This window comes from Myxocyprinus asiaticus, chromosome 10 (genome assembly GCF_019703515.2).
Source record: "Myxocyprinus asiaticus isolate MX2 ecotype Aquarium Trade chromosome 10, UBuf_Myxa_2, whole genome shotgun sequence".
Lineage (NCBI taxonomy): Eukaryota > Metazoa > Chordata > Actinopteri > Cypriniformes > Catostomidae > Myxocyprinus > Myxocyprinus asiaticus.
The window spans coordinates 44,998,493-45,023,707 of NC_059353.1; the positions used below are offsets into that span (position 1 = coordinate 44,998,493).

A 25,215-nucleotide genomic window follows, 5' to 3' on the forward strand; every position below is an offset into this window, starting at 1 on the left:
TTTCCTTATTAAGAGATTAGTTGTAGTTCTTGCATGTTTGTGTTCTTGTTGAGGGTTTCTGGAAAGGGAATGTTAAGTTGAAAATGTTTCTTAACTAACACATTTATCTTTTAAAAATAAAGCACGAATTATCAACAAATTTGTTTCACATAATACCTGCTTAATGCTTTGATTGCCCATCCAAATAAATCTGTGATGTCAGTACCAGTAATAAGGGACTCTTCCTTTCTGAGACCTTAAAAGTAAAAAGATAAATTTTTCCAATCAACAAAATTATATACAAAATTATTATAAATGGAAATTCTAAGTACATGGAAAAATAAACAAAAAATTAGACTATGGACAATAATCAATGTATGTGAAAGGCTTAAGGATAATAAAATACATGCTAATTCCTTCCCTATGGATTCTCAGATATGAAAACTATCTTTATTACAGAAATTTGTTTTGATGTATTGTTATTGTTTTTAATCTAATCTAGATTCCTTAAATTACATGGTATGTTGTCTGGTGGTGGACTTTGTGTTCTTGGAAAATATAAAAGAAGTGGAGGGTGACAGCTGATAAACTTGTAAGATAAATAGTTGTCTTACCATCCAAGACCACGGAGAGGGGCTGCAAGTGTTCATTCTCACAGTTTTTTGTTATTACCTTATACAGGACAATTGGTAACTTGCCTCGTAGCTAAAATATAATATAATAAAAGGAGATAATTAGAGTTGTTATTTAGTCTTTCTGTTTGTGCTTTTGGTAAATTAACTTTTTTCAGACTTTAGTAAACAGCTGTCATATTAGAGGTTTCTCTTTCCAGATCTCAAAACGCAGGTAGGTAGAAACCAATATGCAGCTCTAAACATGGATGATCTCAGTAAATAATAATGCTCAAATGATTTGATGAATATTTATTGTTGTCACCTTAAAGTTAAGTGTCTCTGTTAAACTTCTCTTTGTGAAACAGTCATGTTCAATCTCCACAGCCAAGATATCTGCAGGTACCTAGAGGAACACAGTGTTCAAAAATATTATAATTAATAATTAACTGTAGGATGTAATATATAGCTTTAATTAAATTAAAAGTTAGGGAACAAACATTAGTAACAAACATATTAAAGCACCATTTTAAAAAAAGTTCTTCATTTATTACCATGGCATTATAAACATTTTCTGCAGCAGTGCTTTTCATCACGACGGACACACTACCTCCTTTAAAAACACATATGAAAATATTATTTATCTCCTTCTCTGCTTAAAGAAATGTTACGGGTTCAATACAAGTTAAGCTCAGTTGACAGCATTTGTGGCATAATGCTGATTACCACAAAAATGACCCTCCTTTTCTTTAAAAAAAAAAGCAAAAATCTGGGTTTCAGAGAGGCACTTACAATGGAAGTGAATGGGGACAATGAAAGTGAATGTGGCCAATTTTTGGAGGGTTTAAACAGAAATGTGAAGCTTAAAATTTTATGAAAGCACTTGCAGTAAATCTTCTGTTAAAACGTCCTGGTTACTTTCGTAACCTCCATTCCCTGATGGAGGGAACCAGACGTTGTGTAGATGTAGTTACATTAGGGGTCACTCTTGGGAGCCCCAAACACCTCTGATCTTTGAAAAAGGCCAATGGGAATTGGCGAGTGGAATTTGCATGCCGCTCCCCCAGACATACGGGTATAAAAGGAGCTGCCATGTCAGAATTATTCAACCCCTATAGCATGTAGCTGTTCCTTAAATATGTAAGGCTACACAAGCAATTGTTTTAAAACAAAATTAAGTCATCAATCTGCAATGGCACTTATTTAAGTTTTAAAAAGTAAGTTTAGCGTTGTAAGCAAAAATGAATTTCTATGCAAAAAATGCAATTAAAAATAAGCTGTCTCAAAAGCTAATAGAGGAGATTATTTCATTACACAAGAAAGGTCATGGCTAAAAGTTCATTTCCTAGGCAATTCAATTTCCAATAGACAAAGTTGGCAGCACCATTCATACATTTTTTAAACATGGTACAACAGCAACCTTCTTGGGGTGTGGAAGAAAGCAAAACTTCACCAAGGGAAATGTTGAATTGTATATTCAAGGAGTAATTAGGAAAGACCTGTGGAGTCCTGGAAGAAGGTTTTATTAGACGTATGAATCTAAACTGAAAATGAGTTTTAGGCCCATGGGTCAGCAGTATGTCTGGAGTAAGATGACAAGGTGATGACAAGAATGACACCATCCCCACAGTCAAGCATGGAGGTGGGTCAGTCCTGTTATGGGGGTGTTTTGCGGATGCAGGAAACGGCTATCCTGACTATGTGACTGACACCATGGATTCTTTCAGGTATCAGGCCATTTTGGCATGAAAAATGTGATGCCTTCAATGTGTAAATTGAAGCTCGGTGATCACTGGAATTTCCAGCAAGATAGTAACACCAAGGATACATCCAAGTTGTCCAAAATCTGGTTCAGGGATAGGTTGTGGAATGTCCTTATATGGCCCTTTCAGTCCATCATTAAAATCCCATTGCAAATCTTTGTTGGGATTTCAAGGAAGCAGTGGCAGTACAGAAACCAAAGAATGTCAATGAGCTGGAAGCTTTTGCTCATGAGAAATGTGTAAAAATGCTAATAGAGATGTGTCCGAAGCCTGAGAACACTCACCTGAAACATTCATTTGCTGTTATTAAGGATAAAGGATGCTCCACAAATGATTGACTTTGGGGGTTGAATATTTTTGACATGACATTTGTGGAGAGAATTAGTAATTTTTTATTTTAAAATTTGGATAAACTGAACTCTTTGTTCTCAAAATCACTCAAATGTGTGTTAAAAACTTACTTTGACTGTTTACTGAGGTTTTAGTTGATGTGTTTTAATTCACATCACCAGAAGGTATTGCTGGTCAGGGAGGTTGAATAATTTTGATTGAAACTGTACACTTGTGATATCTGTAACAATAATGGGCAATAGTTCATCAAACAGATCTCTGTCCAAGACAAACTTAAGAACAAATTGTTGACAACTAGTAAATCCAAGCAGAAAACCAGTTTTCAGGGAACGTTAAGCATAAAAAAGAGCCTTTAATTACCATTTGTGTGGATTAAATTATGTTTAATCTAATTTTAGAAACTTTGTGATATGATGATAATTCAGCATGATAAGACTTACACCTTGTTTAAACCTTTTATTATGGTGTGTATGTTTCCAAGGCTGTAGTTTAATTCCCTTCGGGCAACAATAAAATAGTACTGATATTAACATACCACAACTAAGATGCAAAATCAGAGTAATAATTGACATAGTTAAGACTGTGTAATACAGTGACAACCCCCTGTCCCTGCCTAAGATCAACCATGACCTTTACAATTTTCATACACGGTTTTATGAATTTCCATACACGTTTTTATGATATGAAGTTACATTACAGAGATTATGGTCTTCATTTGCCTCTGATAGAAGGACCAAGACAAAGTTGGGCAAGCGTAGTGTTGTTTACATGCAGTCTGATAACTTAACAAAGATAAACTCATTATGTATTAATTTAAATACTGTAATCATTTCATTTCTTTAAGTCAGCATGTACAATCTTATATACAAAACATTAAAGCACACAAAAGAGAAACAAAAATCAGTTACAGTTTAAATTTGTTTAAATTTGCGGAACACACATGCTCACACATACACATACAAATCCCCCACAGAAATGAATAGGTGAGACTATAACAGAGAGCATTTTTTATAGAATTTGTCAAAGAAAATCAGAGAATGGAGAACACACACACACACAGAAATGAAAGGGTGAGACAATAATACTTAGCACACACCAAGCATGCTCACACAAATGCACGCACACCAACACACACAGACACACACATGCACACACACATACACACACACACAAACACATACACAGATCAAAGATCAAAATCATTGACCACGTTTACATGCACTTAAGAAAACGGTTTATTCCAGGCTTTTTGCAGAAAGCGGTGTTCTGAAACATCATGTATTCAAGAACGCAGATTTCCTTACATTGTTTAAGGGATTAAGAGAAAGCGGTTTAACACGCCTAGGTTTCTCCCAGAGAACGCGGCTTAATGTGACCATGTAAACGCGTAAGCGGCATTCTAACAGGTTTTTGAGGAGTGTACGTGAGTGGAACAGACCAGTCATAGGATGCAGCCCAAAAACAATTCAACACAGCGGAAAGAATTCAACATTTCTGGGACAACAGTGGGAAACAGTATGTTACAGTTGTAATTTCATGTATTTTTAATAAAAAAATAAATAAAAAAAAATTCCCAGCAGATGGCAGAAATCTGCCCTTAATGCATTTTTCATATTTTCTCCATGAATTAAATTGAGAAATGTAAATCTTCACTGAGGTGAATGTAACATAAAATGTATATATTTCATGTGAAAATGGTATAGTTTAACAATTTAGAGGTAAATAAGGTAAAATACAAATACCATAGCAAATCAAATTTGACCCCAAACACTATGAAAATGCACCCATAATGAACAGAGTATAACGCTTCCAGAAATAGAACGTTTTGAATACTTACACCGCAGATTTCCATACAGCTATCATTTTAAACCCCTATAATGAAATGATGTGTTGCCATGTCTGATTAATATAAGTGGAATTTGGGCTTGTTTTCTCATGAAGTCATTTATAATTATGGGCAGTCACAAGCTGCATTTGATTTGGGATTATTTCCAGAATACAGTCACATAATTGTGCTTGCGAGTCCCCATAGCACAATAAAGTGTGACTGAACACTAAAATCAGTTTTCAAACATCCCCACCTACCAGTGGCGTCCCGTGCTTTTAAAGTCTAAGCCTTCAGAGTGATTCATGCCATTAAGAAAACACAGTTTCACAATGAATAAGACACCCTACGCCTTTGGGCATCATACATTATGTTGCAGCTAACTAATAATACCAATTGACATTTTAAAAACACGTCCATGCACGAAAGCCAGAACTGAAATGACACTTAATGCTCAAGCAAGCCTAATTTTAACTGCAGCATGACTGTTTTGTGAAATGAACTTCTCCCATTTTTTTCTACCAAGGAGGTCTATAATACCATAATATTTGCGATTTAAATGTTGCTTGCAATAAATTTCGTTTCGTCAGGGTACATGATTATGCAGCGTTCCATTCAAGTTGGATGAGGGATATTCCTATTTGATATCTCCGACCATAAATGCATTCCATTCCCCGATATTCGGAAGATGACGTTTAAGGAAACAAAACTGCAATGCTCCCGTTAGCTTAGCAGGTGTTTGACTCTCATTAGAGATGTCTCCAACTGATAAACAATGCTGCAGCGCTAGAATTTGTGCTACAGGTGTACGATTATCAAAAGAGATTATAATGTTTTATACACCTATTTCTGCAGGCATTTGTTAAACAAGCTTTAATATCATGTAATGTGGAAACAAACTCATTTATCGATATTACTTAATATAGTGAATGTTTATCACTTACTTTGTATATCTCCCTGAGTTTGACATGTTTGTGTGACATCATGCCCCTGCATCTCGTCGAAATCAGAACTGAGAATTTCTGCATGAGCCTACAAGTTGTAATTCTGACTTAAAGATGCATTCTATTGCACTTTTCCTTGTAGGAAGTTGTAAAATCCGACTTTCCGAGTTGAATGGAACGCAGCACTACTTTTCAAGACTTGATCCGACACTGAATGCTCCAGCAGCCTAATTTACACTTAGAAAACTCCTGATGTTGCTATAACAATGCAAAAAGCACTTACCAATTTACTTGAAGTGAAAATCAGTTCTCCTTTCCTGTTTAATAAATTAAGCAATCACACGGTCATGCAGAACATCTGGTGTTTTTAAATCCATAAGGATCTCTTTCTCAATGGCAATACCTGCAGTGATGACAGTCGACTCGTCAGACAGATCTCGTGCTCTTCGGTTTCAAATTACGTACATCACTTAAAGCGTGATTGCATCACTCAACGCCAGCTAGAAGGCCTGGACTGGGACATATCCTAAAGATCACACCCACCGAGAACAAATAAATCAATCTGATTGGCTGATGAATCTGACAATAGATGCGCATTCATTTGCACTGTTGAGGGATTCTGTAGAAATTCTGAAGGCCTAACGGGGTGAAACACAAACTCACGTGCTGCTTCGGCATGCGATTTGTGAAACAGCCGTCACGCTTCGCTTGTAAGCATCAAGGAATAAAGTCTGACTGGATAAACTTTTCATTTTTCTCTATTTGTTTGTAGATCAATTAAGAGTGGAAAGCGATTAAAAATACAAAGGCAAAAAGGTGATTGAGAATGAAAGGATGAAAAATATTTATTCATTTGGCATGTTAGGCCAGCAGAGGAGGCTTTGCTGGCCCTGAGAATTCGCCACTGCCACTTACTGTTAAAGCTGCACTCTACATTAACACCATAGATAATTGCCTTATTGCTGCCCATTGCACAGCATTTTCCCTTTTGCATGTCTTACAGTGCCAAGCAATAAATGGGCAAAATACAGCAAGATATAAGACTGGGATAAGAAGAGTGGACTGAAATACTGGATCCAACCAACCAACCAAAAACACACAAACATAATCTTCAGGTGCTCAGGTGTGTCTGCCATTTAATACAGCAGTTGATAATAAGCAGGCAGTTGAAGCACCTGGTGAAACACCAATGATACCTGTCAGGTATAGGTATGAACTTAAACTCCATTCTCAGCCAACCAAAAACCAGCTATGATGACATGCAATGATGTAGAGATACTCACCAGATGTACAGTGATGTACTGAAAACAAACTTTATCTGCAGTTTTTAATGCTGTTTCTTCAGGAGTTCAATATCAATTCCAACAGGACAATAGAAATCCATTTAAAGGGCGATGAGACTTGACTTAACTTTGATGGAATAGCTGCCCCACTTCTTTCGGTCTCATTTCCAATGTTTTGAGACCTGAGAAAATCTGCAAATCGGACGAGCAGCTGCAAAAAAGTGCAACTCAGACGTTCTGAAAACATACAGATATGGAAATATTGGATCGCATTCAGTCCCAGGGTCAGGATCATTCTGTCCCAGGCAAAACAATCAGCTTGACAATCAGTGTGGTAAAGTTATACAAATGTGATCTTGCCATTTATGGGAAAAATAGTATAAAAATATGATGTACCACCCAAGGAGGACAGCAAGGCAATTGAGTTTTGGGCTGAAGTGCTCAATTACGAATACAGCAGGAATTCTTAAAATAACTTGCCCTTTTTGCTCTGTCATAGCAAGCAATGCCGTTGAGCAATGCTGATGTTGGGCGAGTGTTCTCACAGATGAGTCTTGTCAGGTCCAGTAACAGAATGGAACAGGAAACATTTAGAAACATGCTCCACATAATTTATGGCCTGAGAAGACAAGCCAGGAAGATGGTTTTCAATATAAGTAGGTGTTGTCTCTTTATTTTTTGATTAGTGTTATAGTAGGTTGGGATGGTAGCAAAGTATGGGGTGAGGGTGGGGTAGAACTAAATTAGCTGAAGGTGAAACACCATTTACCTTACACTTCGGACTATCAACAAGCAACCCATTTCATATTATTTTTATATCAAAGTCTCATCAGAGTACATGCATTAGCCTACAACCATATTACATTGCTTCCAAACCAATATCTACAATAATACAGTAAAAAGCAGACTTTTCACCTCTAGTTGCAATTACTTTCTTCATAGTCAGTACATGTAGTTTTATAGTTGACAGCATAATGAGCTCAAGTGAAAGCAAACAGAGATGCTGCCTACTTCTGTTCTGACAAAATATCCACTGGTGTCCCTGTAGGACAGTGTTACTTTAAAAAACTTGTTTTAAACACAATTTGAGCTCATATTTTGTATTATGTGTTAGGGTTAGTTTTGTTTTATTTTTGCACTGTCAATCTTTTTTTTCATCCCAGTCTTAGCCTCCTTGGACAAAACATCCATAAAATAACGGAACACGACCTTAAAGGAATAGTTTACCCAAAAATGAAAATTCTCTCATCCAAAAATTAAAATTCTCTCATCATTTACTTACCCTCATGCCATCCTAGATGTGTATGACTTACTTTCTTCTGAAAAAAAAAAAAAAAAAAAAATGTCCAAAAGCACAAAAAGGCAGCATAAAAATAATCCATAAGACTCCAGTGGTTAAAACCATGTCTTCAGAAGCAATATGATAGGTGTGGGTGAGAAAAAGATCAATATTTAATATAATAATAATAATATTTAAGTCCTTTTTTACTATAAATTCTCCTCCCTGTCCAGTAGGTGGCAATATGCATGAAGAATGCAAATTGCTAAAAACAAAAGAAGTTTGTGAAAGTGAAAGTAGAGATTGATAGTAAAAAAAGGACTAAAATTGATCAGCCGATTTAAAGGTTCATTGCATGAATCTAGTTGAACAAACTCAGAGTTTGAGAGTAAGTTTCAGCTTGACAAAACCAGATAGAGCCAATCCGGTTTATTTCGGGTTCACAAACACCGGTTAATGGAATGAACGTGTTCTTCCGTCAAACACGCCATCACAGAGACTTAGTTGAGATTCAAGCCTAGCAATGAAATCTGATGGCTGGGCGTTAACATGCTCTTTGACCAGCTGACTTTCAGTCCCAAATGCTCCAAATGTGCAAGTAACAGGTCTCTGTGTTTGCAAGCTTGTTCCTCTGACTGTGCTAAGAGCAACCATTCATTGAGGTAATTAATTACGCAAACGGCACTCAACCTCAGCAGAGCGAGCGCTGCATCGTCACATTTCGTGAATGTGCGAGGAGCCAGGGATAAACCGATAGGCGGGAGTTTAAACTGGTAAGCAGTCCCCTCAAAGGCAAATTTGAAGAATGGCCTGTGATGAGGGGCTAAGTGTACATGAATGTAAGCATCTTTCATGTCGATCGATACAAACCATTCCATAGGACGAACGTGAGACAGAGTTTGTTTGAGTATTCATTTTGAACGGAAACCTCGTGAGTACTCGGTTCAAGTGTCTCAGATCCAAAATGGGACGTAATACTCCATCCTTTTTGGCAACTAGAAAATAGCGGCTGAGGCATCCACTGTGGGCATCATCCGCTGATACGATCTCTATCGTGTCTTTTGCAAGGAGATTTAATATCTCTGAGCTGAGAATCGGCATGTACCACACCGTTACGGTGGAGGACATAATGCCATTGAAACGAGGTGGCAGCCTCGCAAATCGTAGAACATAGTCACGCTCAAGGACGTAGCAGAACCTCATTTCCGGCTCGCAACAGCGGGGAAAGTGAGAGGGCTATTAGAAGATACCGAGGTGCCTAAAATCTCTGTGTTGTGGCACAACATCAACAACAGTACAAACAGGCATTGAAATGACCTGAATCATGGCACTAACTCATTCCCAGCTTGCAGTGGCGGGCAAAGCGTGATGTCTATTAGGTGGCATGGAGGGGCCTAAAAACTCTGTTATAGCATAGGCTGTCTCCTAGCATGTTGCCAACCATAATAAAAACAGGGCGACTGTCCTGTGTTACAGAGGAAATGACACACTCTGTTCCGGCCGGGGTAAACGAGAAGCATGTTTAATAAGCACAGCAAGGCGACAGTGCCAGAGACTTCAACTTTCACTGAATAGGGAGAACATCAAGCCATAATTAGCTGTTTGTGCAGCTCTGGATGAACGGCACTGGTGGCGAAACTCAGGGGCACGCCAACACGGTGAACACAGTGTTTTTTTTTTCTTTTAAGGCTTAAACAAAGAAATCTTCAGGCATCGCTGCTTTGTACCATTTTCCCACCATAAACCATGTGAATGATTGCAGCGTGCCAGAGCGAGCCGTCAATCGCCACGGAGCAGGCGAGGCGCTGGATATTGAGAAGAGGAGGGACGCAGGCTCAAGCCGGCAAAAATCCCCCTCAAATTCTCCGTGCTCTGTTTCCCATCCTTGCTAGATATAGGGAGGAGAGGGGGACGGTGTCAGCTTCCTCCAAAGCAGATCGAGAGCAAAGCATTTGAGTATTTCGCGCTCACAATAACACAATCAATCTCAACGAGCGCTGCATGCCAGGCAGGGTGATTTTAGTGACATAGCACCCCTCTAATCATAAACTTCGCTGAACGTGATCGCATCATGCGCTGTGCATTACTGCCATGCTGGGCAGGTGAAGCTGCTTTATATATAGAAGAGAAACGCACAGTGCGAGCCGGTGACATCCTCATGTTCTCTGTGCTCTACATCCCATCCTTACGCGCCTCCCTCGTGCGGTCCCTCTGGAGCCACAGAAGGAGAATGGCAGGACGAGAGGGGACAGGCGTCGGCTTTTAGAACTAAAGTGAGCGGATAGCAAAGCATTTCGAGTTTTTATGCGCCCACCAAAAACGCAATCAAACTTGGCAAGCGCTGTGTCAGCAATCACAGCACTTGTGTTGAACGGGCAAAGACACCTGATGTAGAGGAGAGGAGAAATGCAAGGCACGGGCCGGCAATAAATCCTCCTCAAATCTCCATTCCCTTTTCCCCATCCTCACGCACCTCCCTCATGCGGTTCCTCAGAAGCCGCAGAAGGAGTATATCAGGAGGAAAGGGGGATAGCTTCGGCTTTCAGAACAAAAAATGAGGCAAGAGCAAGTGTCTTTTGAGATTCATGCATTCACAGTGAACACAATCAGCCTCAATGTACATAAAACAGCGCTCGTGCCTGCCAGACAGAGGGTTTTCATGTGCTTGTGGAACGGCATCTTTATAAAGACGTCATTAAGCAAACAGCTCTTTACGATTGTGCACAGTTTACAAATACATATTCAAACACAATCAGACAGTAGCGCTTATGTTACACACTTACAGAAAATCCAAATCAATCCAATAATTCTAAGGATATTTTCTACTGAGGCCCACAGGCTGCAGAATAATCGGTTCACTGTGAAGTGGTGAAAACGGCCAAGATGTCTCACCCGCCCGCTGTCCCACAGGACAGAAATTCCACACACTGCATTTCAACGGTGAATGTTGTAATCCGCGATCGCAGGAGCACCACAGGGGGTAAAAGAAAACTCTGATCCACCCACTGTGAGAGGTGCAGATCTTGATCTGCGATTCTAGCAGAGAAAAATTCAATTTACGTGCAGAGTATGAGAGAGAGAGTTAATTGGCACCCCGAAGGAGAAAATTCTGAAGAGATAGCGCTATGCACTGCCTTTATATATGCCTGCTACACGCGCGAGGGAGGTGGAGCACAAAGCACTATCTGCCAATTAAAATTGCCGAGATTTGAAAGAATTTCAGAGATTGACTATGCCTGCGGGGATAACCCCGTAGCATCAACTATGACACAGCATTCATGACTGAACTGATAGAGAACCACATTTCAACAATATAAAAACATGTAACAAGTAGATTCATATACATTAGCAATATATATTGTTACAATATATTAATTTATATATATATTACAGCCACTAATCCTACACCTACTCCTAAACCTAACCATTTATTAGCATATAAAACACGTAACAGGCAGATAAATCTAATCACAATAATTTATTCAGAAAAAATTGCAAAATTCAGTACAAAAGTAGTCCAAAGTACAGAAGTATAAAGTAGTCTGATGTGCTGCATCCGATGCGCTCCCTGATGGCATACAATATCATTGTGTGAGGTGGAGAGTAGAATTTTAATTATTAATCACGAACTGTGACTGGTCGTTTACATGTCTCAGTCGCTTCACATGCAAGCAGGCGATTTTTGGTGCCCTCAAGAAAAAAATCATCCAAACAGCAGTTTGTTTGGCAAAATGTGTTTCTTTTTGCCTATTTTTATAACCAAAATTTGACTTGCAAGTGTAAAGCAACTTGTAAGAACTCAATACCCCAGTAAATGGGGAAAAACCCCACTGTGTTGTGATTTCCGCATGGTAGTGCAACCATTTTAATTTGCTCTAATAATAAGACAATTTTCTTGAGTACCAAGTTAGCACTTTAGAATGCTTTTGTAAAGAATAGGTGTGTCATTAAAGTTTGAGAATAACCTTACAAACACTTCTGCAAACATAATTTTTTGTCGGAGGTTCTTTACATCATGCTGGTTACCAAAAATATGCGGTAGTGATGAACCAGCAATAAACTCATTCACCTTTTCAGAAAAGTGCTATGACTGTGAATGCATTTTAAACATTTATAATTTATTACATTAAGAAGATGTGGAAATTGTTTACCTTAAAAATAATTAAATAATACCATACACCACACACATTGAACAGTAAACAGTCTCTTTAGTTGTTGGAAGAAATTGAGCATCTTGTGAGGAAAGTTTAGCCTTGTTAGCTGAACATTCGCATTTTTAAACGTGATTAGTTTTATGGTTCACTCATAATTTGCGAATAACAAATTATTCACATATAAATGCTAAAAATATAAATCACACAGCTTACTTTGTAATTATTCACTCATGGGAGGATGGGGCATTAATGAGGCCTGTTTCACACATCCAGCCTCAGCGCAGAGCCTGGCACGTAACGCCTACATGAAGGGATTGCAATTCATTCTGATCGTTTTCTGATACATTCACTTTGAAAGAGTCTTTCCCACCACATCTCGATCTGAATGTTCAGAGCGATGATAGATTCAAGAAAGAGTAGTTAAGCATCATTAGCATTTTCGAACAAATTACAACAAAATTGTGCAATAACTCCCCTCTCCATTTGGTCAGCTGCTTACTTTGATTTTTATTAAGCCATACGTAATTTATTTAGGCTGTTATTATTGTATTCAATTACGTCCATGTCATGTTGTGTTTGGTCATTAGTCATTTTCACACATTCATAAATTGGAATCATTCTTCTGTATTCATACTTTTTGGGGGCACTGCAATGCAATGCAAGACTGACTATTTCAAATGATCTAAATTAAGTAAGACCCTTTTTGGGTATAAAGGGTAAAAACTAGAATGTAAAAGCAAAGGTAAAATAAAAAATAGCCTACTTCCTTTGAGGTATTTTACCACGGTAGTGTTCCCTGACCCCTGTGGTGAAGCACTTACTTATTAAAACATTGCTTGAGCAAAGACGGCATAAGACATCTTTTTTAAACCTGAGACAATTTTAAATGGGCACTTCATTTCAGACTAGATGCTGTAGAATTTTCTGCCCTAAAAGTGTCATTTATAAGCAACAGGGGCGGGCAGCCAGGAGATTTCACAGGGGTGGCCGGGCAGGGGCCAGCGATCAGTCTGTGGTGGCACAGAAATTTTGAGCATAATTTTTGTCAGGGGGGATGGTGGTTTTTGGTGTAGAAAGCAGAAGCAGCTGGATACAAAAACGGAGGGGAATGGATTCAGTGACACGCGGGACAGAGAGGTGACACGACTTTGGTGTGCGCACATGTTAAGTCTCCTGTGTGTTGCGGTTGTACAGAGACGTTCCACCTCTAAAAAACTAAATTGTGCCCAAGACAAAAATGACCAAAACGGCAATTGTGGTGGGGTGGCCAATGGGGTTTCGGTCCATGGTGGCCACGGTCACCCCTGGCCACCCCCTAGCTCCACCACTGATAAGCAAATACAGAAGTTTGGACACTAACTCCAGCTAATTTCTAAGACAGGTCTAGTCAAACTATTACATTCTCGCCATTCCATCTTCACACATGGTTGAGACTTGATTTTTCCAATGAATGTAGATACGTGAACGTCACTCACACACGTGCACGCACGCACACACACACACACACTATGGACTTGCAAACTTTAAAATACAAACTTTCACAGTATGTTAAAATTCTTTGTTGCCCTCATACGCATCATCACAATATATTTATAGCTTGCTGTGTCTGACAAAAACCCATGGTTTCGTAATTTCATAATAACAGATTTCAGCAAGACAGCAGGCTTCTGATAGTGGTCTTAAGAGGTCAAAGTTGGGTCACCCTATTGATAAACAGCTTCGAAACTACGAAACACACTACAAACACAATACACTGAAAATACATTATATGTTAATCTTGATAAGATCAGAAGTATGGCAGGACATGTGAAAAAGTTTGAATACATACTGAATATCACAAAATTTTGCAATAATATTAAAAAAGTGAAATGTGTGCATAAAAAATATTGCATGAAATGTATTTTGCTTGTTATATTCATCCTACATGATTATTAATTTTTCACATTTAAAAAACTTAAATGCAATAGGTTAGAATGTTTTTCGGACTACATCTTTACCTGTTTGTTTTTTTAAGGTTATAGTGGCTATATACTCATGAATCCTGTGGAATAAAAAAACTACATGGGACATAAATATAAGCTGCCTCAGCTAACTTCCTCAGAACTTTGCCTTTAAAGACAATCTGTTTCAGTCCTATCAGTATGCTGCATAATAGCACAAAGATATAAAATCTGTCTGCTTTTTCCTTTATATTGTACCTGTTATCACGGTGTGTTTGTTTCCAAAGCTTTAATAAAACACCTCTCAGGGATGACTAAAGTGTATACTGAAGGAATTCAAATATACCAAGAATAAGATTTGGGTAATAATTGACAGTAAATTGCCCTCATTAAGATAAAATAAAAAAAAACAAGTGTTTGAATTCACTTTAGGCAATGCACTCCATGCCTTATACTATTGTAGCACTGATAAAATATACATAAAACTTTACTTATCTTAATATTACACTAACAACCTACCGACCAAACATATGAACAGTCTTTTAAACAAATCAACCGACTGTCACCTTTAAAAATTTGTGCATCTCTATGCATGTACTTATCACAAAGAATTACATCATACAAGTTCATATATGGTCTGCATTTGCCTCTGATAGTAGCAGGAAAGACACAGATTGGTTATGTATGTAGTGTTTATAACACTGTGAAACGTATAAAAGAGAAACATATTATACAACAAATTACTTTAATCCTTTAACTACTTTTAAATCAGTATGTGCAGATATAACTTTTATGCAAAACATATAATTCAATTTAGGTATTTTAAAGAAAGACTGATTTACTGACACTGTTCTTAAACTGAAAACGAAAACGAAAGTTTTTTGTGACTCATGCCTGTTAATTTAAGGAAACTAACATTGTAGAATATTGTAAGTGGAGAGTCAATTCAGTTTGTATCAAGTCATTATTAATAATATTTTGTCTAATGACGCCAATTTCAAGTTGTGATATATTCACTGTAAAAAATAAATAAATAAAATTGCTTCTGTGGCACGGGTTTAAGAAATGCATGTACATAATTTCAGTTTTCTTTCATTTAAATAAATGTTTGGTGATTATTAGTAGAGCCATGTGTCATGTTCAGAACTTATTCTCAAGGTTAATGTGTTGTTCTAAAGGATGCTTTGGTTTCTTGGTTGCCTTGACAAGTCCATACACCAAGAGGACAACAGCGATTGCACCAATAATGATGAGACTGAAGAGGGAATTGAGAGCCACTTCAGCTTTAGGACCTGACACTTCCAAGCCCAAGAAGTTCACCAACAGCTCCCCACTGGGTGAAGGTTGAGGAGTAGTCCCTGTATAAGAAAATAATAAATTAGACAGACAGACAGACAGACAGATAGATAGACAGACATATAACAATACCTCCAGCAATCTACAAAGGATCCCTTTTAGACTCTTGTTTATGATTAGTATGATGGGTTGAGATATATAGTCAAAAATTAATCTCCTTAAAATCTCTTCCCCTATTTTTCAACACCCCCCACCTATTTTTCTATCCACCACCTTTCAGCAGATGTCATCCATCTAAAACTAGATTGATTAAAAAAATATATTTCTCAATAGGAGAATTAGTACCCTTAAACGTCGAATGGACAAGAAAATCTTTGATATTTCTATTTCTACTAAAAGCTGACAGATAGATAGATAGATAGATAGATAGATAGATAGATAGACAGACAGACAGATAGATACTGAAGACAGACAAACAGACAGACAGACAGATATATAGAATGATAGAACTATAGAACGATAGAACAATAGATAGATAGATAGACAGATTGATAGATAGATACATAGATATATAGATATATACATAGATAGAATGATATATATTTAGATAGACACATTCTGTAGACAGACAGACAGATAGATACTGTAGACAGACAGATAGATAGACAGACAGACAGACAGACAGACATATAACAATACCTCCACCAATCTACAAAGGATCCCTTTTAGAAACATTTATGATTAGTGTGATGGGTTTAGGGTTATAGTCAAAAATTAATCTCTTAAAATCCCTTCCCCTATTTTCCAAATAATACTTTCCCCAACTATTTTGGTTTAAACCCTCAGGAAATTTAGTTAGGTGTTCTATCCACCACCTCTCAACAGATGTCTTCCATCTAAAACTAGATTAATATAAAAAAATTTAAAAAACGATTTCTCAGTAGGAGAATTAGTACTCTTAAACGTCGAATGGACATGAAAATCTTTGAGATTTCTATTTCTACTAAAAGCTGATTTTACTCTAAATTCAGTAGAACTTTTATTTTTCTGTTGTAACTTCTCAAAATTGTCTTTTATATTTTTGTATGTAATCTATATAAGTTCTGAGAACAAGTAGACAAATGGAATGAAATTCTTATTAGTAGACAGACGGATGGATCAACGGACGGACAGACAGACATACAGTTAGGATGGATGATAGATAGACAGTCAGACAGACAGTAAGGATGGATGAACAGATGGACAGACCTACAGACAGACAGACAAAAAGATAGACAGACAGATAGATACTGAAGACAGACAGACAGACAGACAGATAGATAGATAGATAGAGCTCACCTTCAGGTTCAAGGATCTGACATTCATTGGGACCTTCTCTTGGGTCAATGAAACCATTACAGTTGGCAATTGTAGCATAGTGCCAGACAGATTTCTTAGGAATGCGTGGTAAAGTGGGATCTGATCGATTTACATAGAAAAGTCCAAATTTGTCATCATAACCTGTAGCCCATTCGAAATTGTCCATTAGGGTCCAGGCAGCATAGCCACGGATGTCCACTCCATCCAGCAGATATGCTAAAAGAAATGTTATAGTTGTATTATATCATCCCAAATGACATTGTAACTATAGTCCAAAGTAGACAAAAAATGGACGGAAAAGCATCATGAAAGTCTATTGTTCTCTGTTGTTATAGAAACACTCGCTCTTGTTCTGTTTCCTCTGAGAGAAAACAAGACAATCTCTTTACCTTTCAAAGCTTGATTAATGTAGTTTTCAAAATAGTGAATTCGGTGAACATCATTCAGATCCGTTGGACCTCTTTCTGATACTCCGTTCTCAGTAATGTAAACAGGAGGGTCTCCATATTCGTCCTTGATGAATTTTAGAATTTTTCGGAATCCTGGAGGAGTTACTTTCAACCAGAAGGATCCAGAATCTAGCCATGTACGATCAGTAACAGTTCCTGCCCCCCTAGTATGAATTGTAACAAAACGGTTTGTGTAGTTTTGGATGAATTGGGCCAGAAATAGTATGCTTATGTTATTTATAACTAAAAGGCTACCTGTCTGCGTCATAGTGCTGGAGATTCTTGTAGTCAAAGTTATAGGCTAAGACAGTAGTGTAGTGGTTGAATCCAAAGTAATCATGAGTACCCTTAATCCTTGCTACTTCTGCTGGGGTAAATTCTGGAAGCCTGTTAGTTTTAAAATGCTTCAGAATTAGCATTGTTTAGCATGCATATTTGCTTTTAAACATATGAGTGCAATGCTTTTAAGTCTTAACAAACAAGGGAATATCCTTATTACCTTGATTCAGGCAGTCCTGCCGCTAAACTTCTCTCACGAATTATGTTCTTCATTAAATCACTATAATCTCCATTGAATACTGGATGAGCGAACCAGCCAATCTGGAACTGTGTCATTAGAGATGAGAAAGAGCAGTGGTTGAACGTTATTTAATGCAAGAGGTTACAGAAAGATTCATGGACTCAGAAATTCTACACTGTACCTGAATTATGCGTATGGCGGCATCAACATCTTCCTGCTTGTAGGGGTTTCTTGGTTCAGCCCAGTCAGAATTTATAGTGATGCCAACAATACCACCGTGTTTTGTGCGATACTTGTCATCATACAGGTGCCAGGCCTCAGCATGGGCCTTCAGGAGGTTGTGTGCCACAATATATGGTGCAGTGCCTGGTCTGAAGCTTATACCTGGACAGAAGTATAATATCTGTTAACTTGTGTTGCCATAACTTGGGTTGCACATCTATCCTAAAGGGGGAGTTCACCCCAAAATAAAAATTCTGTCATTTACTCACCCACATGTTGCTCCAAACTCAAATTATTTTATTTCTTTTGTGGAACTTAAAAGGAGATGGTAGCCCCCATCAACATTCACTTTCATTGTTTAGAGAAAAGATGAATGAAAATGAATAGTGACTGATGCTGTCAGTCTGTAATGCCGGTTCCACATATCCTCTGTGAGCATGGCATGAGCATTTACATTTACATTTATGCATTTGGCAGACGCTTTTATCCAAAGTGACTTACAGTGCACTTATTACAGGGACAATCGCCCTGGAGCAACCTGGAGTTAAGTGTCTTGCTCAAGGACACAATGGTGGTGGCTGTGGGGATCGAACCAGCAACCTTCCGATTACTAGTTATGTGCTTTAGCCCACTATGCCACCACCACTTTCGTTTCGGTGCCCATATTAACAGATTACACCCTACACATTGCAAGCATGAGTCGCGAGGTGAAGCATCCCAGACATGGCAGTGAGCGGATAGTTTGATGCTTCGCTCACGCCCCGCGCACGGAGTATGTGTGAATCCGGCATAATATTCTGCCTAACATCTCCTTTCGTGTTTCATGGAAGAAAGAACGTCATACATGTTTGGAACAACATGGGGGTCAGTACATGATGATAGAATTTAATTTTTTTTGGTAAACAATCATTTGATCATTGAAAACACTACGAGATTAAGATTGGTTTTCAAAGTTAATGATACCTGGTGCTGCACTTCCATAGCCATGTCCTACCATAGCAACATTGTAGGGTTCATTTATAGTTATCCAGAATTTGACTTTGTCTCCCAGACTGTTAAATACAACATCAGCGTATTCCCTGAACCTATCAACAATGGTGTCATTCTCCCAGCCTCCAACATCTTGGAGAGCTTGTGGAAGATCCCAGTGGTACAGAGTCACCTGTCAGTTCAAATCAGTTAACAGACTATCAGACACGGGTCAAATCTTTGTGGCTAACAGGGCAATTTTAAGAGAGAAATAATATTGGCTAGTATTTGAAAAGTTAAAATAGTGCAGTCGTTTAAAGGAAAAAGTTATTTTAAACCCTAGTAAGAAACTATAGCACAAGTGTATAACTAAGGATGAATTCACCTGTGGCTTGATATTGGCTGCCAAAAGTGCATCCACTAGTCTGTGGTAGTAGTTGAGCCCAGCCTCATTAATTTTCCTGTTAGTTCCATCTGGCATAATTCTGGGCCATGAAATAGAAAACCGGTAGTGGTTTACCCTCAGAGTTTTGAGATTATTGACGTCCTCATTGAACTTGTGATAGCTGTCGCAGGCAATGTCACCATTTTCATCTTGCGATATCTTTAAAGCAGTGTGTGCAAATTTGTCCCAGATGCTGAGACCTTTCCCATCTGATCTCCAGGCTCCCTCTATCTATGGTGTTTGAGCATAATATGACAAAAATCTTCATTTGAAAAAACTCAGAACAATGATGCTGAATATATAGAACAAAACAGCTGGAATTGTTTTTTGATACTTCTGAGATCAGACATTTATTTTTGGAAATGGTTTGTTAGTTTACCTGATATGCAGCTGTCGCTGTGCTCCAGACAAATCCCTCACGGAAATGTCCATATATCATTTTCTCTTCCTCTGGCAGTGGAAAGCCATTATTTCTCACTATATCAAAGTAGAGGTGAGCTGAGCGTTTTGGAGTTCGTGGTCGACTTGAATGTTTAAAGTTCACATAGTGAAGTCCATAGCCAACATCGTAGCCATTCAGCCACTCAAAAGAGTCCATCAGAGAGCTGGCAATGTATCCCTTAACATGAACTCCATCCAGGTTGTGTGCTGAAAAGAGAATACACAGCATTCAAACACGTGTCTCAAATTCAACAGTTTGCAATTTAACAGCGTTCCAAACATTGCCAGCATACCTTTAAGAACCTCATCGACATAAGTCTTTAGAAAGAATATTCTATCAGTGTCATCAACTGTTATGTCTGTGCCTGTAGCCACACCATTTTCTGTTATATAAATCTCAGGGTTTCCATATTCTTCCTTAATCCAGTTAAGAAGTCTCCTTAATCCCCAAGCAACAGCCTTCTGGTCTTTAACAGCAGTATTTTCAGAGTCATCTGCATCTTTCTTCCCAACGTCCTGATCATTCTCGTAAGACTCAGGAGAAAGTCTGCTTGTCACATGACATACAACTTTGGTAGAGTATGTGTTAATGCAGAATAAATCAGCTGTGCCTTTGATGTAGGCTTTGTCTTCATCAGTAAATGAAGGCAACCGGGATTCTGTCAAGCCTTGAAGTTCACTCTTGTTGCCAACCTGCCACTTCATGGAATCAGGGTAGTCGCCATTTTTAAAGATGGGATGTGCAAACCAGCCTAGTTGGAACTGTAGAGCTCGATCAGCAGCCACCACCTCTCGAGGGATGTTCACATCTAGGGGTTCTGCCCATTCAGAATTCAGACTAATGGAGACCAGTCCTCCTTGGGTTGCCCTGTATTTTTCATGATAGGTGTGATATGCTTTTGCATGAGCTTTTAGCAGGTTGTGTGCCACCTTGTATGGAGCATCTCCTGGTTGCTTCACATTTGGTGGAATATGGCCCAGTCCATACCCTGACCATGCAATTGTCTGGGGTTCATTAAATGTTATCCAAAACTTCACCCTGTCTCCAAATGTTGCATAGCAGAAGTCACAATATTCTTTGAAAATGTCAATCAAATCAGGGTTTTCCCAGCCCTTAATGTTCTGTAAAGCTTGTGGAAGGTCCCAATGGTAGAGAGTCACCATGGGTGTGATATTGTTTGCTATGAGACCCTCAATGAGCCTGTTGTAGTAGTCCACCCCTTTCTGGTTAAGAGAAGATTTATAACCATTGGTAAAGATTCGAGACCATGACAAGGAGAATCTATAAATCTTCACTTTCAGGGCCCTCAACATATATAAATCTTCATCTATTTTACTGTAGCTGTCACATGCCACATCACCATTGTCATTGTTTGGGGTATTACCAGGTTTTTGAGTGAAAGTGTCCCAGATACTCAGCCCCTTTCCATCTGCATTCCAGCCACCTTCAACCTGATATGCTGAGGAAGAGACACCCCAGTGGAATCCCTCTGGAAATGTTCCATAATGATAAAGTTTTCTCTGAAACTTGGTCTGGGAGGAGAACTTTTCCCAAACAACCTTGGATTTTGAAGGAACCTCAGATGGGGGCAGGCTTCGGAGCCTTAAGCCATTAATTGTATTTTCATAGATTTCCTTTTCAGGGTTTGCTGAAGTCTCAGCAAATCCATTTCTCTCAATTACCTTTGAGTAATAATATGCAGATGTTTTTGGAGTTCTTGGCCTGTCTGGATCTTCAAAGTTTACATAATGCAATCCAAATCGTTGACTGTAACCTTGAGGACCCTCAAATTCATCCATTAGAGATTGTACTGTAAACCTTTGGACAGCAATTTTATCCTGAAGAATAGCTGTTTTGATAGAAAAATAGTTAGCTTTAGATAGGGATAATAAATCTTTATGTATAGTCTGAATTACAGGTCTTACAAGTGCTTTGTTATATTAGCAGAGATTTGTGTTTTCTCTCGAAGATGAATGCATTCCCATTGAATTACAGTTTTACCAAATATTGTTCAGTTATCTTTACACATATGATAATTACCTTTCATTGCCTCATTAATGTAAGCTTTGAGGAAGTCAACACGCTCAGTGTCATTGAGCACTTCACCATTGTACTCAGTGGGTATTCCATTTCCTGTGATGTAGATTGGCACCTTCGTGATGGATGTATACTCTGAAGAGATGTAGTTCAATAAACGTCGAAGACCCCAAGGAACAGAATGGATCTGGTCAGAAGCTGTGGTGGGCCAGGTGGGGTCAATATGAGCCTGGAAGTCCCCAACATTATTTGGTCCAGGATCACAACTATTCAAGCTTTCACTGATGAGTCGAGAAGTGTAGTGATTAAGTCCAAAGAAATCAGCTGTGCCTTGTATTCTTTTTTTCTCTGCCTCAGTAAAGACAGGGAGTCTTGCTAGCTCTTTACCACAGACGGCTTTCTTTTTCTCAACTTGATCCTTAAGCACCGTTGGATAGTCTCCATTTACAAATATTGGGTGAGCAAACCAGCCTAACATGAAACTTAAATAGCGCTCAGCTGCTTTTATATCTTGGACACTTGAGGGATTCTTTGGCTCTGCCCATTCTGAGTTAAGTGCAATGCCCACTTTTCCACCCTGCAGTTTTCTGTATTTATCATTATAAATGTGCCAGGCTTCAGCATGAGATTTCAGAATATTGTGTGTCACCTGCAGAGACAATCAAAACCAATTTGAATAAAGAATTTCCAGTTTCCAAACCATAAAACAAATGGTACATTCTCAGATTGAGAGACCCACCTGGTAAGAAGCCACTATTGGGTCCTTGATACTTGGGGGATGTTCCCCTGTTCCATACCCCAAGTTGCTCACTACCCAGGGGCTGCCAAAGGTGTTCCATGTTTTGACTCTGTCTCCATATCGAGAGAAGCAGAAGTCAGCAAATTCTTTGAAAGCTTCCACAATAGAGTTGTTAGTCCAGCCACCTTGGTCCTGCAGTGCTTGGGGGAGGTCCCAGTGATAAAGGGTTACACTGGGTTCAACGCCTGATTGTAGGAGTGTTTTGATCAAATTGTCATAATAAGCAGCTCCCTTATCAACCAAACTGTCTTTGCGTCCAGTGGGGAAAATGCGAGCCCAGGAAATTGAGAATTGATAATTAGGGGACAACATGCCCCTAAGCAGATACACATCATAGTCCACCTTGTGATAACTGTCACAGGCCAAATCAGTGGTCTGGTTGTCAAAGACATTACCCTCATGGCTAAAACGGTCCCATATGGTCTCACCCTTCCCATGTTCAGACCAACCACCCTCCACTTTGAAGCTCTCACTGGAGACAGACCACTGAAAATCATCTGGGAACGATTCATTCAGGAACACATCCCGCTCACTTTCGGTTTGATCTTTAAAGTTCTCCCACACTTTCTGGTATGAAAATGGAGAAGCTGATTTCTGATGGAAGCCAGTCAGTGCATCGTCACTCTGCAAACTAAATGACATCATAAGTAAACTAAAGGCTAGGGAATATAGTACTTCCCTTTTCCACGTGCCATTACGTCTCACGCACGTTTGAGTGCTCTAGCCTGTTAAAGTCTTCTCTATTGACCGCAAGACCATAAGGACATGTTTGACACATGCGCACTTTGACTGCTGTCTTACTTTTTTGTAGTCAGCAGCAGGCAGATGCACACAGATCGTCCATGGGTTTACAAAAAACTGGGCTGCAAGACGCGGCAGCACATGGAAAAACAAAGAATACTTTGGCCTTTACTAGAATTTTTTTTTTCTCCTTCTGTCTGTGTTTACATTTTTGTTTTTTAAGCTTTACCTTCTGGGTGTTTCATGTTGATCTAGTTTTCTAAAAAGGTGTGTGATGTCATAGCCCCTGATGTGAAGATTTTTGTTCTGTAAAACTAAAACCTTTGGTTAGTATTTCATGTGATCTCTTTGGACAAACCACTTAATAAAAATACAAACATTTACCTTGAAGAATACTGGTAAGAGGCTGAAAATAATACTCATATTCATCACAATCCTTGATGGTCAACTGATACATAAGAATGGATGATTGACCGATGTTCATCTGAAACAAGACTCAAGGGTTATTTCATTGTATGACAAAGCACTCAATTAAAGCAGTTTGAATAAATAAGGTTATGAATTTACACTGTGCAACAATTCACTAGCCCATTATGAACATTATGATTTAATCCTTTAGGAGACCAATAAATCACTTACATATAACTTCCTCAATTCCTCAGTCACAGATGTTTGCAATTTGCAGTTGTACTCCATATGCAGAGAGAGGAAATCCATATATGCCTGAAGATAAGAGAAATAAGTATGAAATAAATGCACATGTAATTATAACTATTCACCAGCTATATATATATATATATATCCTGCCCTGCCCTAAAACATTACCATGATTTTTGACCCCTTTTGATAAATGGAGGTAACATCATTGGCTCTTATCCCAAGAGACAAATGAAGCCCTGAAAATCAAAAAGCATATCTATTACAAAAATATGACATTGGAATTTTAGTTTAGAGGCTGGAATTCATGGAATATCCTAATTTATGACAGTGAACTAAATGTTCAAAGCCAACCTATAAAACCACTGCTAAAGAAAGCAAGCATTTGTAGAATAGGACGTTTGACTTAGAACCATATAATTACTGAGAAGTGACAATTTCCCATGGGACAACTAGACCTGGTTTCCCCTATTTATATACAACACTAGAAAACACTTGTCACTTTTAACATTTATGGGGACTTACCTTTGTTCATTTGATAGTAGAGTTTGTAGACATTTGCATGGGACTGGAGAGCAATTTGTTGCCCTTCATCATGAAGTTCATGTAGGTGACTGAACGTGATAAATGTGTCTACCAGTTCCCCAAATGTAGTGAACACAAATCCTGCATATTGCTCAAACCTCTCCACCAGTAACGGATTCTCCCAGCCTCCATATCTGGTTCTGAAGGGTTCTGGTACTGCAGAGCGATGGAGCACCAGCAGAGGTTTGATGCCTACTTCAGTCAACTGCTGCACAAGTGTCTTGTAGCATGTCACAGTGTCTTCATGTGGCTGGCTGGGGTCACATGTGGGAAGGATGTGAAACCAGGACAGGGGAACTTTAAATTGGTTCACCCCTCTGCTCTGAAGGTACAGGAAGTATTCTCTGGATTGTTGAGGCAGTGCACTTCTGCAGTTAAACACATCATCCTCCTCTGAAGATCCTAAAGGCAAAGTTTGGCTGTCCAAAGGCCTGTGTCTTAAATTGTTTACAAAGTGCGTACTTAGAGGGCCTGCAAGTAACATGAAGTCCTGCTGTTCCGCATTGCTGTTGTTATAGAAAATAGCCAGCACACTAAGAGACAAAAATCCCTCTAGGATCTTCAT

The 25,215-nt window shown here is 38.6% G+C and overlaps 1 protein-coding gene across 1 annotated transcript; it reads right to left on the reverse strand.

Moving 5' to 3' along the window:
• Positions 1 to 14,973: 14,973 nt before the first annotated feature.
• On the reverse strand, positions 14,974 to 25,215 carry LOC127447370 (lactase/phlorizin hydrolase-like). Its single transcript, XM_051709192.1, has 17 exons — positions 24,591 to 25,215; positions 24,234 to 24,304; positions 24,048 to 24,131; positions 23,793 to 23,892; positions 23,638 to 23,722; positions 22,608 to 23,298; positions 21,872 to 22,517; positions 20,124 to 21,680; positions 19,769 to 20,037; positions 19,330 to 19,620; positions 18,939 to 19,137; positions 17,935 to 18,137; positions 17,733 to 17,839; positions 17,489 to 17,620; positions 17,174 to 17,397; positions 16,764 to 17,000; positions 14,974 to 15,487 (listed from the first exon to the last, which is right to left on the reverse strand). Exons 1-17 carry the CDS (start codon positions 25,213 to 25,215, stop codon positions 15,270 to 15,272), a joined length of 5,739 nt encoding a protein of 1,912 aa, XP_051565152.1. The 3' UTR covers positions 14,974 to 15,269.

Coding starts and splice junctions, on each gene's coding strand:
- LOC127447370 (XM_051709192.1), bottom strand. CDS start 25,215: ATGAAGATCCTAGAGGGATTTTTGTCTCTTAGTGTGCTGGCTATTTTC. Junction 24,132..24,233: donor AAAAGGGGTCAAAAATCATG/GTAATGTTTTAG, acceptor TCTTATCTTCAG/GCATATATGGATTTCCTCTC. Junction 21,681..21,871: donor CATTAATGAGGCAATGAAAG/GTAATTATCATA, acceptor CTATCAAAACAG/CTATTCTTCAGGATAAAATT.